The 14,172-nt window shown below is 34.8% G+C and overlaps 2 protein-coding genes across 2 annotated transcripts; one reads left to right on the top strand and one right to left on the bottom strand.

Annotated features, from left to right (window-relative positions):
- Positions 1-406: 406 nt before the first annotated feature.
- LOC133298680 (uncharacterized) lies at positions 407-7,449 on the bottom strand. The gene is made up of 3 exons (XM_061498007.1): positions 7,435-7,449; positions 1,967-2,176; positions 407-1,891 (listed from the first exon to the last, which is right to left on the bottom strand). Exons 1-3 carry the CDS (start codon positions 7,447-7,449, stop codon positions 407-409), a joined length of 1,710 nt encoding a protein of 569 aa, XP_061353991.1.
- Positions 7,450-7,457: 8 nt separating this feature from the next.
- On the top strand, positions 7,458-13,347 carry LOC133298685 (flavonoid 3',5'-hydroxylase 1-like). The gene is made up of 2 exons (XM_061498011.1): positions 7,458-8,351; positions 12,589-13,347. The coding sequence occupies exons 1-2, from the start codon at positions 7,458-7,460 to the stop codon at positions 13,213-13,215; spliced, it is 1,521 nt and encodes a 506-aa protein (XP_061353995.1). The 3' UTR covers positions 13,216-13,347.
- Positions 13,348-14,172: the final 825 nt, after the last annotated feature.

Here is a 14,172-nt window from a genome sequence, read left to right as displayed (position 1 = left end):
ATTGTGGTTAGATGAATTGCGCGTTCCCCATTCCAAGATTTAAATGTTGTTGTCCTCAGCAACAAATTTAAATCTAAAAAGAAATTGTGTCGAGAATTAAGAACAACTAGTTGCTCTCTTGTTGTTTGTTCCCTTTTCTTCACCTGTAAAATTCACTCAATGACAGTCATTAGTCTCAACACCTTCTCCTATATTTTTGTATTTTTCTTTTTATTTAATTCAAAGTAAAAATAAATAAAATAATGAAAATAAAACAGTAAAGTGTGGGTTTGCCTACCCATTAGCGCTTGTTTTACGTCACGAGCCTGACGTACCTGATTTACTTTCATGGTGGCTCAAAGTATGATCTTGGTGATAACCAAGCTCCATCATCCATAAATTGTGTCCTACCGTAGTGTTCTTCTGCTTATGGATGAGGTAAAGTAGTCTCAGGAACTTTGAACTTGACTTTTACATGCTTTCCTTTGCTACTGGGCTTCTCCATCTTAACTTTTGGCTTACTTTCTCGAGAAGACTCCTCATTATGTTCTTCTTCACCTTTCTTTACACCAATGTAGTAGACTTGATCTTCCGGTTGAGCTATAGATGAGGGGACTTCTTTGTCAAAGAACTTGAAAGTTACTTGCTCTCTGTCTACCCGTAATATCAGCTCGCCTTTTAGCACATCAATCAGTGCTCCTGAAGTTGCCAAGAAGGGTCTTCCAAAAATCATAGGAATGCAAGCATCTTCTTCAATGTCAAGGATGACAAAATTGACAAGAATGATGAATTTTTCTACCTTAACCAATATGTCCTCAATGATACCATAAGCTTGCTTTGAAGAGCGGTCAGCCAGTTGCACTATCGTCTTTGTGGGCTTCACTTCGGTTATCCCCATCTTTTCCATCATGGAGAGTGGCATGACATTGATGGTAGCTCTAAGATCACATAAAACATTGTCTACTTCCATCTTGCCTATAGTGCATGGAATGCTGAAGCTCCTTGGATCCTTGACTTTGGTAGGTAACTTCTTTTCGCTGATAGCATTACATTCCTCCGTCAGATTTACTGTCTCACATTCCCGCAACTTACGCTTCCTTGATAATAGATCCTTCATGGACCTTGCGTAGTTGGGCATGTTCTCTAAAGCTTCGGCAAAAGGAATGTTGACTTGCAGCTTCTTGAAGATGTCCAGAAATTTGGTGTATTGTTGTTTCTGGACCTCTTGTTTCAACCGCTGAGGGTATGGAACTTTTGCATATGGAGACGGGTCTGCCGCTTTTGGTTGCATGTTCAGAGCTTTCTTTTTATCCCATTTGAACAGCTTCTTCTCTGGAATGCATTTTTCAGCTTCTACTGCATCTTCTTCTTTCTTTTTCTCAACTTCAGGTTCAGCTTCTTTCTTCTTTTCAACTGGTGGCTTTTCCATAGGTTGAATCACTGTCTCACTCCTAGTGGTGATAGCATTGCAATGCTCCCTTGGATTGACAACTGTGTTGCTTGGAAAAGTGCCCTGAGTCCTTTCAGTGAACTGTCTTGACAGCTGACCAATTTGAGTCTCCAAGTTTCGGATCAAAGCTTCTTGATTCCGGAATGAGGCTCTTGTCTCCTCTCTGAAGGAATTTGAATTCTGAATGTAGTCAGAGGTGGTCTTGGACAGCTGTGCAAATGCTTTTTCCCACTCTGATTGTGGAGGTTGTTGTTGTTGTTGCAATGACACAGGAGGATTCAGGTGGTAGTTTGACTTGTAACTCAACCCAGGGTATTGATTATTATTCTTCCACCCTTGATTACTATATTGATTCCTTCCTGGATTGTTCGAGTTCTTTTGATCATACCAGAGTGCATTGACCTCCGCTGGTTGCTTTTCCGTGTTTCTGATGTATTCACAATCCTCAGTTGCATGAGCCTCCTGACAAATATCACATTTAATGTTAGCATTAGAAACAGAAGAAACTTGAGAAATATTAAATTTCTTATTAAGGGCATCTAATTGTTCTTGTTGTTTCTGGTGCATTTGTAGCATTTGTTCATTCTGGGCTAAGAGTGCATCATCGCCTTCAAGCTTCATGATTCTTGAACTTCTGGGTGCAACTGAAGTAGGAACATTGTCAAATTCTTGAGATGCTAATGATTCTAATAGTTCAAGTGCTTCCTCAGGAGTTTTTGTTTTCAATAATCCTCCTGCAGCAACATTCTAAGTATATCAATAAATTAAGTATATCAATGATCCTCCTTGTGCATTTGTAATTTTTTATTTATTTTGCAATAAATTATTTGTTTATCCTAAGTATATCACATAAATAATATTGTATATGAATTGAACTTAATTTATTTATTTAAGGATTCAAATTCGAGGCTAGCTTGTAACTCAGTACCAGTCCTATTTTTATTCTTTAGAATTGTATGTGATGATGATATTAAAGGTTTGGTTTTATTCTGTTAAGTGACCATTACTTAACAAGTTAGTCCCTCGACACTACTTGAAAAGTTCATTTTTTCGACGGAAAAATTCCGTCAAAAATGAAGTTTTCGACGGAATTTTTGACGGAATTCAGACCGTCGAATTTCTCTTCATGGCTAACAACTTTTTCGACGGAATTAGAGATTCCATCGAAATTTTTTGACGGAATTTATTTGCGTCGAAAAATTTCCACGACTACGAAAATTAAGGGGGGAAATTAGAATAGTAACGGTGGGAAATATCATTTCAGAAATATAATTTTGTTTTTATTTATTTTTTTACAAAAAAATTGACGGAATTGAGATTCTGTCGAAAATTCCATAAATCTATTTCTTTTCATTTATTTTTTACAATTTGTGAAATAGACATACAATGTAATCCGGAATGCAATTTGTGAAATAGACATACAATATAATTAAATATTTTTATATTTTAAATATTATTTTTATATTTTAAATATTATTTTTATATTTTAAATATTATTTTTAAATATTATTTTTATCTTTTAAATATTATTTTTAAATATTTTTTTTATCTTTTAAATATTATTTTTAAATATTTTTATCTTTTAAATATTATTTTTAAATATTTTTATATTTCTTATTTGACAGACATTTTTTTTTGAAAAGATTTTTTATGGACTTTAATTTTCATTAAATTGCAGATAAAAACAAAATATTTCCATAAGTTGCTATAGTCAACTCCAAGAGAAATTCCATTGATTTCGTTTAAATTAGTGCAATTTCCATAATTAAATTCACATATCTATGTTTAAAAACTTAGCCAACATAATCTAGGCCATGATTCTTGCTAGCCCATAATTTCCAATATCATGGTCATATGTTCCATTTTTTTTTCATCAATATTATCTCACTCCATATAAATTGTATTTATCATTAAATTCAAGATTGATATTGAATTTATTGACCCAAAATAAAGTGGCATATTCAAACGGCAAAATATGAAGGAATTGGCGTGTGAAAATGCTAATGGTGTATTTTACGCATAGATTTCTAAAAATTGACGAAAGCTCGTATAAATTTTGATGTAGAACAATAATACAACTAAATAATAATAATAAGTAAATAAATAATAAAATAACATTGTAATAAATAAATATTAAAATAATATATATATATATATATATATATATATATATATATATATTAGTATATACTTATGCAGTATAAAATAATAAATTGAACATAAATAAATAAAGGGTTCGCTTTTTCTGCAGTTACCGCAGATAAAATTTATCTGCAGTAAGCGCAATACGACGTTGTTTTGAGGCGAAAATCATGATATTTTGAAATTTTAATTTATTTTAGGGTTATTATAGTCTTTATAATTATAATTTTTTAATATTTCAATCCCAAAACGACGTCGTTTTGGAAGTAAAATATACAATCAAATTTATTTGAGATAAATTAAATATGTATTATCAAAATAAGATATTCCAATACTTTAATAATCTTCCTAAAGATTTGTTTCCTATCAATCTAATTGATTGGTTTCCTTTATTTTCTCCATCTTCAATAAATCAAATTCAAATTTTAAATTCAAAATTAGAATTTAAATTAATTTAATTGATTTAACATTTAAATTAATTAGTTTACATCATGGATCAAGTCCAACTTGACCCACGATGCTACCTACCCTCTCTTGGCCCAATATGTGAGCTTTTCCAACTTAGGCTCATTATGTCTTATTGTTCCCGAACCACATATGCTAGAATTCAAGACAACTTAAGGTGTTTGTGTGCGACCCATCAAGCCCAACATAACCACTGACATAAATGGGCTTGGGCCCTTTAGGCCCAATCTATCTAATGACAGCACAGAGCACTAGCAATGCGTTGTTTTTTCAGAGCTAATTGGGTTCATCGAATGATCAAACTGTTATACCTACATGGGTCCATCTGACTTTCAGATTGTTTCTAGGACACCTATGTACTAACAATGTGAACTTTAGGAGAGAAGATGGAAACTGTGGAGGGAAATGTGAAAAAAAAATATATGGTTTAAAAATTTATTTTATTCATCCGATTTCGACGGAATTCATTTTCCGTCAAAAATCTTCGACGGAATCCATTTTTCCGACGAAAACCTTCACAAATCAATTTCTTTTTCGATTTATTTTATTCATCTGTTTTCGACGGAATTCATTTTCCGTCAAAAATCTTCGACGGAATCCATTTTCCGTCGAAAACCTTCACAAAATCAATTTCTTTTTCAATTTATTTTAAAATAAATACCCTTTTTGGTCCTCAATAAATTTCACAATGCCCTCTTTAGTCCCTAGAAAATAAAAAGGCCCATCGTGGTCGCTAAAAAATTCAAAATGGACCCATTTAGTTAAAATCGAGATCCCTCACAAATTTAAGAAAGACCCATATTAGTCCCCAAAAGGACTAAAATGGGTCCATTTCGAATTTTTTAGGGACCACGATGGGCCTTTTTATTTGCTAGGGACTAAAGCGGGCTTCGTGAAATTTGCTGAGGACCAAATAGGGTATTTACTCTTTATTTTATTCATCTGTTTTCGACGGAATCCATTTTCCGTCGAAAAACTTCACAAAATCAATTTTTTTCCCATTTATTTTATTCATCCGTTTTCGACGGAATTCATTTTCCGTCCAAAAACTTCGACGGAATCCATTTTCCGTCGAAAACCTTCACAAAATTAATTTCTTTTCAAATTATTTTCTTAATCCGTTTTCGACGAAATTCATTTTCCGTCGAATATCTTCGACGAAATCCATTTTCCGTCGAAAACCTTCACAAAATCAATCTCTTTTTCAATTTATTTTATTCATCCGTTTTCGACGGAATTCGTTTTCCGTCAAATTCTTCGACGAAAATCATTTTCCATCGAAAAACTTCACAAAATCAATTTCTTTTCCGATTTATTTTATTCATCTGTTTTCGACGGAATTCATTTCCGTCAAAAATCTTCGACGAAAACCATTTTCCGTCGAAAACCTTCACAAAATCAATTTCTTTTTCAATTTATTTTATTCATCCGTTTTCGACGGAATTCTTTTTCCGTTGAAAACCTTCACAAAATCAATTTCTTTTCCAATTTATTTTATTCATCCATTTTTGACGGAATTTATTTTCCGTCAAAAATCTTCGACGGAATCCATTTTCCGTCGAAAAACTTCTCAAAAACAATTTATTTTCCAATTTATTTTATTCATCCGTTTTCGACTGAATTCATTTTCCGTCAAAAAACTTCGACGAAATCCATTTTCCGTCGAAAAACTTCACAATATCAATTTCTTTTCCAATTTATTTTATCCATCCGTTTTCGACGGAATTCATTTTTCGTCAAAAATATTTTACGGAATCCATTTTCCGTCGAAAACCTTCACAAAAACAATTTTTTTTCCAATTTATTTTATTCATCCGTTTTCGACGGAATTCATTTTTTGTCGAATATCTTCGATGAAATCCATTTTCCGTCGAAAAAGTTTCGACAGAATCAATTTTCTGTCGAAAGTTTTTTACGGAATCTTTTTTCCGTCAAAAAATTCAACGATAAACAACTTCTGTTGAAAATTCCGTCAGTAATTTCTACGGAATTTTTTTCCGTAAAAAATAATGACTTTTCTAGTAGTGCGATAAGGTCTAATTTTATAGAACGATATATTGAAGAATTGAGGTAATTTAATATAATATTTTTTAAAAAATTACATAATACATTAGAACAGAAAACTATGTCCTACATATTTATTTTGTAGTTTTAACCTTACTTATTGTTTTAGAAATAAGAAAACTTACAAAGAAATAATTATATACATTTAGTACAATAGAAAACTAATACTATACATTTATTTTGCAATTTCGACCTTTCTTATTATTTAAGAAATAAAACACTTACAAAGAAAAGGAATTATGAATTTTAGTATAATTAAAGAGAAAAGTTTTTGTCCTTTAAAATGACATAACTTATGTCGTTTCACTCTCACAAAGAGGTGAGACCCACACCTTTATATTTTTTTGTCCACTCTCTCCTCCTTTATCTATCTCTTTCTCTATCTTTGTAACGCTCGGGCACTTCAAGAATCAATGACTATTCCCTCATACTAACACGAGACTTTTCAGTATGTTTTTTCCTCACTCGCATACATCTCGGGAAAACTTCTTAGGAGGTCACCCATCCTGGAATTGCTCCAAGTCAAGTACGCTTAACTGTGGAGTTCTTCCGATCCGGGCTACCGAAAAGCAGATGCATCTTGTTAGCATAGGTAGTACCAATTAATTCTTATAAATTATCCCAAACTGTGCAGTCTCATACCTGCACAGCCTTTGGAATCCCTCTCTTTCGGGTGTCGATTCGATTCATTCATGCATGTAATCCCCCGCTGGAAGCCTGTCAGGAGACGCTCCTTGTCCGTGCCTCTTTGCACCGGCGATCACTCCCCGACCTCGTCAGCGCTCAGGATGTTACAATCTTAAAATGACGTAACTTTACCTCCTTTAAAATGACACACTTTTTCCATAATTAAAATCATAACCACAACGACAATAAAAAATATGATCGGATTCAAAGAATTTTTTTTACGGAAAAATAAACAAAAATACATTAAGTTAATCAATTTGTATAAGTTCACTTGTGTTTAAAATAAAAAATAACTTATTTATCTTAATAAAACGACAGATATTTTCGCGGTAAAAACTACATTTTTTTCTTCTTTTAATAACACTGGACCCTCTTTCGTACAAGGTTTACCAAAATTATTTTTCAACCACCATGAATTTAAAAAGAACAAGCAAACAATGTGCCTCTAAGATTCTTTTACCTAGAGCTTGCATTTTGCTTCGACCAGTACAAGTTGTGCACGTGAAGTACTAACCTAACCGCCTAATAGTCTTGCCCCTGAAATTAAAATGAGAACTACCATTCCTAAATTGCCATGTACCCATCAACTTATTCACCTATTCACTATATATATACATACACACACACACACTTGTATTCTTATATACCTTGCCAGCTTCCATTGTACAACATGACTTTTGATTCATTGTTTCTGAGGGAAATCGGTGTTGCACTTCTCATCTTCAGCATCTCACACCTCATCATTCGCTTACTCCTCAGAAGCAGTTATAAAAATATCCCACCAGGTCCAAAAGGATGGCCAATTCTTGGTGCTCTACCACTATTGGGGACCATGCCTCATGTCACACTCGCAAACATGGCCAAGAAATTTGGACCCATCATGTTCCTCAAAATGGGAACTTGTGACACAGTAGTTATCTCAAGCCCAGATGCAGCCAGAGCATTCCTCAAGACCTTAGACCGTAATTTCTCAAACAGGCCCACTATTGCTGGTTCAACCCATTTGGGGTACAATTCACAAGACCTAGTTTTTGCAGATTATGGGCCTAAATGGAAGCTGCTTAGGAAACTAACCAACTTGCACATGCTTGGGGCGAAGGCTCTTCAGGATTGGGAGCATGTGAGAGAAACTGAGGTAGGACACATGCTGAGAGTTATTCATGAGTTTGGTAAACAAGGGGAACCAATAGAGGTGGGAGATTTGTTGAGTTGTGCAATAACAAATATGGTGAGCCAAGTGGTACTCAGCAACCGCATATTTGCAAACAAAGGGTCAGAGTCTAAGGAGTTTAAGGACATGGTGGTGGAGTTCATGACAATATCTGGGGTTAACATTGGTGATTTTGTACCTTGTATTGCTTGGATGGACTTGCAAGGTGTGGTTGTTAAGATGAAGCGTTTGCATAAGAAGTTTGATGTGTTTTTGACTAAGATGATTGAGAAGCATGTGAAGTCTGCTCATGAGCGTAAGGACAAGCCAGATTTTTTGGATATTGTGATGGCAAATGGTGAAGATCCCTCTGAGGAGAGACTGAGTTTGTCCAACATTAAAGCTCTACTATTGGTACATGTCTCTTTTTTCTCTAGCTTCCACACTTCTCTAGTTTTACTTTTTAATCATCTTCTATTTTAGTGCTGTTGGCATTTGATTTCTTTTATTTTAAATGGGAACTACCCTTAAATGGGTTTGTTTATCTTTGAAGTAAATAAATAGAAGTTTCTACTAAAAATAAATAAAAAAGAGTTTATCACCCTTAAATTTAAAAAGTCTTTATTCATTTTCATCTTCTATGTTTTTCTCATTTTGGAAATGTAATACTGTTTTTTTTTAAAGGTTCAATAATAACACATCTTAATTATCAGAATTTCATATTTTATGGTATAATTATTCTTTAGTCTTTCTATTAACATCTAACACATTTTTTCGGTTAAATATTGTGCACGAGATAAATGCCAGTGATCTGGGTCATGGAGACTGGAGAGTATAAATATTGATCTCCATTTAGTTAATGTACTGAAAGGAGTCAATAAATTAGGTTACATATATTAAATGGGAAAAATGTTTGTCATTTTAAATGACACAACTTATATTCTTTCACTCTCACAAAGAGGTGAGATCCACACATTTATTTTTTTCTGTCCATTCTCTTCCCTCCTTTATCTATATCTTTCTCTCACTTAAAATGACACAACTTTACATCCTTTAAAATGATATACATTTTTCCCATATTAAATAGGAGTCGTGCCAAAGAGTATTTAAGTAAGTACAGTTTTCATATGGACAAATTTAGATCATAACCATAATTCAGCAAAAAATAAAATAAAAAATAGATAACCAAAGAAGGGTTGCGTTGTGTTGGGGTAGGGTTACATTTCTATTAACCAATTATCAAGGTGAATTAATTATTTATATATATCCATATGATGTAATCATTTGTCAAACGAATGTAATTAACCACTTTTACAATTGAATTTATTTTTTATACAATAGCACTTGATTAGGATATATTTCCACAATAAAGAACTCTGGGAGATTATTTAAAGAATACCGAATACTCCAGGAACAATTTATATGCAGTGTGATGCTTATCAATATATAACAAAAGAAAGAAAAAGAAAAAATTCACCAACATCACAAGAATGACCAGCTCTATTGTTCCGGATCCACACCTCAGGCCCACCAATTGGTCCAATCTCTTAAGCTCAATTGGTGCAATCTCTTAAGCCCACATCTAGAATCTTTAGAGAACACCCATAGCAAGTCATAAAGATTTATCATTGGGACATTCTTCTTCCTGCGCAACTGCCCTGTACACTGACAGGAGCAGCATGCCTTGTCTAAGGACTAGACATGGCTTGGAGACAGTGGAGGGAGGACCAGCAGTCTCCCCAAAGAGGACTTTCCTCTCTAAATACTCCCCTCACACATGGAGAGAAGCTTCTTCTTCCCCATTCCTCTCCTATACTGTCACTCTACCTTTGTGTAGAGCTCTCACACACACTCTCCCTTGATGCACATATATAGGAAGCTTCATTAGTGCCTTGGTCTCTACCATTGTTACTATAGACATCCCTATATCAACATACTTCACCCTTCATAAGAGACATCTATGTACCACTTTGAGTTCGCTGGCGCATGGGAAACGGCAAATTCCGATTCCCATTTCTTTACCGGAAGTCCGAAGAAAGCTAACAACTCTTTTCCTTCCCCAGTTTAACAATAACAACCTGCAAAAAATCCAAAACCAGAAGATAAGAGTGAAGAACCAAAACCCAGAAGGAATAGGAGACCAATATTTAGATCTACCCAACATATGCCCCACCACCATTGACGGACGGTCAACTAGAGCATTGAAAGCTATGGTTCATCAACTCATCATCCTCCAGCAACAATAAGAGGAAGAAGAACGCCAAACTTGTCAGTCATGGCATGAAGTCAATCTAAACGCCAACCTGCCAGTCTCCAAACTCCAACCTGCCCGTCTCCAAAGGCCAAACGTCTCCAAATACCAAACTTGCCCGATCTCCGAACGCCAAACCTTCTGTCTCAACACAAACCTCCATCGGCCTTCAGAAAAGACAAACAGCATTAACCCATCACTCGCCAGCTTATTACCGGTCGGCAAACTTCTCAAGAAAATAACCATGATCTAGAAACAACATGCCACACCGCCGAGTGACCAACAGGTCAAATAGCACGAACAACCACCGAGTCGATACCTGTCGGGCCTGAATATCTCAAACTCTTCCGGTCCAACTCTCCCAAAGTGTTTCTCGTCCGGTCTAGATATCTCAGAAGCTTTTACTTTTCCACCTTAAATATTCAAATGGGCGACCAGACTCGGAACCCCCCACATGCAGGGGCGGACCTACACGAGGGGCTAGGGTGGGCCTCCGCCCCCTTTAAAATATGAAAATATGTTCTACTATATGATATGTTTGGCCACCGCGGGTTGAATCGGTTGATGAACATCCCTGTCAATTAGTGATGTATATTCACTCTACTTATCAAATTTGTCTAGAATTTGATTTTATATTGATTGACTATCTAATTTTCTTTTTATAATCATTAAAAATTTGTACAGATTGTCATATCAGAACTCAGTAGAAGAGTATTTAAGTTTTGACTTTGTTGGCAAAGAAAAGAGATCAATAATAGTTATCAATTATTAGTTGGGACCAAATGCTAAAGATAAATAACACATTAATTAATTTACTATGTCTTCTGCTAAATAACAGCTAAGTGAGAAAATAAGATTCCGAAGAAATCAAAGAAAATACAATTATAACACCAGAAGGCACGAAGGTAAACAATAAAAAATTGATCTTACAAACAAAATATAGGGTCTTAAGACTAGTTCCTCATTGAAATAGAAGATGTATTGAACCATTGTCACCGGAAGCAAAAAATTGTCATTCCAACCAAAAAATTATGTAATTTTATTAGGTTTTTCTTAATAGGTATTTTTGTATTAGTAATGTGATCATCCAACCAAAACTGGCATTGTCTTTTAATAATAGTAATATAAATTTTCGCCCCCCGCCATATAATTTTCTGGGTCCGCCACTGCCCACATGGCGACCATGGCCCGGTCAACCAACCAATCTTTCTCCTCGTCCTACTCACCGCCAAGGCATTTCCCCCTTTCGCCTCTCATCTGGCCGTTCTCGTACTAGCAGGTGCATCCGCCTTTCCGGTGAACCCATCAACCGCCGAGGGTAGCGTTCGAAGCCAAAACCGGATGTTCATATCTCAAACATATCATAACAACCATCAATTAGACCCAAACCAAATCGCCCAAATAAAACTGGGATGGTTGACCCAATCGGTTGATTTTTTTTATTTTTTTTTAAGGTGGATAATTTTGATAAAATTTTTCACTTTTGTTATAAGAGTAAATACCCTATTTGGTCCTCAACAAATTTCACGAAGTCCGCTTTAGTCCTCGACAAATGGACTCATTTTAGTCCTTTTGGGGACTAATATGAGTCTTTTTTAAATTTGCGAGGGACCTCGATTTCAACTAAATGGGTCTATTTTGAATTTTTTAGGGACCACCATGGACCTTTTTATTTTCTAAGGACTAAAGAGGGCATTGTGAAATTTGTTGAGGACCAAAAAGGATATTTATTCTTGTTATAAAAAATCTCAATCAATTTATTTTTTTTGCTATTTTATTTCTTTTTTCACTTTAGAGCTGTTGACATGTCAACTCATCGATCATGAAATGAAATGAGTTGAAATTTCAACTCACTTTTAAAAGCTAGGTGGGACAGATTAATCCATTTGATGGTGGGTTAAAAATGGGACGAAACATGTCACGTGTATTTTGAGCTCTACAAATAACTTACTTTTAGTAACTTTATATAATCTGCACTTTGAAAATGGATAAGTCAAATCATTAATAAATGAAATGCCTTTATTATCTAAAAAATATTGCAACTATGAATAATATATAGTTCACATGAGAGTTTCCTAAATCGAAATCTAAATTCAATATCTAATATTTGTCAAAGATATATATGATTCAGGATGCAAACTTCAAAAAAAAATTGTCAATTTGTTGCTAGTGTTCTCATGTGGATGTGTATAAAATCTCTAAGATGTTAGATAAGCAAGAGATTAATTTTCATCAAGCTCAGCATGGTCATAGCTACCTTTTTCTTTTATTTATTTATCAATATGCATGAGTATTATAACCACAAATATATTTTATCCTATCACGTCTTTGATTTTCTTTAAGCATAGCATATAGTAACTTTTAACTGTTCTAACCACAAGTGTATGTTTTCCTATGAAGAATTTGTTCACTGCAGGCACAGATACATCAACTAGCATCATAGAATGGGCACTAGCTGAAATGTTGAAAAACCCAAACATCCTAATAAGGGCACAGAAAGAGATGGAGCAAGTAATAGGCAGGCAAAGACTACTTGTTGAATCTGACCTACCTAAATTACCATACCTTCAAGCAATTTGCAAGGAGACATATCGGATGCACCCATCTACACCCCTTAGTGTTCCCAGGGTCTCAACTGAAGCATGCCAAGTTAATGGCTACTACATCCCCAAGAACACCAGGTTACTTGTCAATATATGGGCCATAGGGAGAGACACCAATGTGTGGGCCAACCCATTAGAGTTCCAGCCAGAGAGATTTTTTTGTGGAAACAATGCAAAAATTGATCCCAGTGGAGTTGATTTTGAGTTGATTCCCTTTGGAGCTGGAAGGAGGATTTGTGCAGGGTATAGAATGGCTATTGTGGTCATTGAGTACATTTTGGGCACTTTGGTGCACTCTTTTGACTGGAAGTTACCAAATGGAGTAGAGCTAAACTTGGATGAAGCATTTGGACTCACTCTGCAAAAGGCAGTGCCTCTGTCAGCTATGGTTAGCCCTCGGTTGGTCCCAGATGCTTATGTTTGATATGATGCATATAGCTATTGTCTCTATTTATATATGCTTACTTGATATGAGTTGCGTATGTTAATTATGTGAGAAATTTAGACCATTTAAACAAAGTTACAATAAGATCAAAGTATTAAGTTAGGGCTTGTAGAAGACTATGTAGAAAGTGTATTTGTAATTTTTTTATTTTTTTTTTGGTGTCCAGTGTATTTGTAATATTATTACACATTTACACACATTATAATTATTGCTTGGATTATTTTACATTCATCTCGGGCGTTGATCCCTTTCATATCTTACGACTCTAATTTTTTAATTACGTGAATCCTTTGATATAATTAAATCAATAACCAAGATTAAATGTAAAACTCTTTATTCCTGTAACATCTCCGTCTCGAGCCGGTTCAATTTACATACACATGATATAAACAGAAACAACAGAAGACTTAACTTACGAAAATACGAGCTAACTTTTTTCTTTTTCTTTTTAAATTCTCATTCGACGTAAACGAAAATCGGACAAAGTTTCCTCTATAAATCGAACAATTGCGGATTTTTCAATCCCACTCAGAATTATTTCCTGATAACAGTTTATACAGCACATCAATCCAGAAGTACCAGTCATGCAAATATAATCAGATACCCATCCATGGGTGCATGCATAACATGGCTCAGTGCCACTAATCTAACAGCATGCAGTCCAATACATAAACATAACTGAATACTACATCATCATATAACGTGCCTGAATACTCAAATGTACATGCATCAAACTGACAGACATGTACAAAACATATACAGGCCATATACAAAATAAATGATCAATGTCATGATCCATCAAAGGCGGAAATACAAAATGACATGAATATACTTCCAAAAAGTAGTAGCCTACAGCCACTCAAAATCCGATCCGTCAACTGCCTCAGCCACGTGTCGCGTCCCTGCCTAGTGAGGACTCACCGGGAATCTGGGCAC

This window comes from Gastrolobium bilobum, unplaced genomic scaffold, assembly GCF_033153095.1.
Source record: "Gastrolobium bilobum isolate Gb01-03AN ecotype WA unplaced genomic scaffold, APGP_CSIRO_Gbil_v1 utg9460, whole genome shotgun sequence".
Lineage (NCBI taxonomy): Eukaryota > Viridiplantae > Streptophyta > Magnoliopsida > Fabales > Fabaceae > Gastrolobium > Gastrolobium bilobum.
The sequence above is the reverse complement of the archived record's forward strand: the minus strand, read 5'-3'. Positions and strand labels throughout refer to the sequence as shown.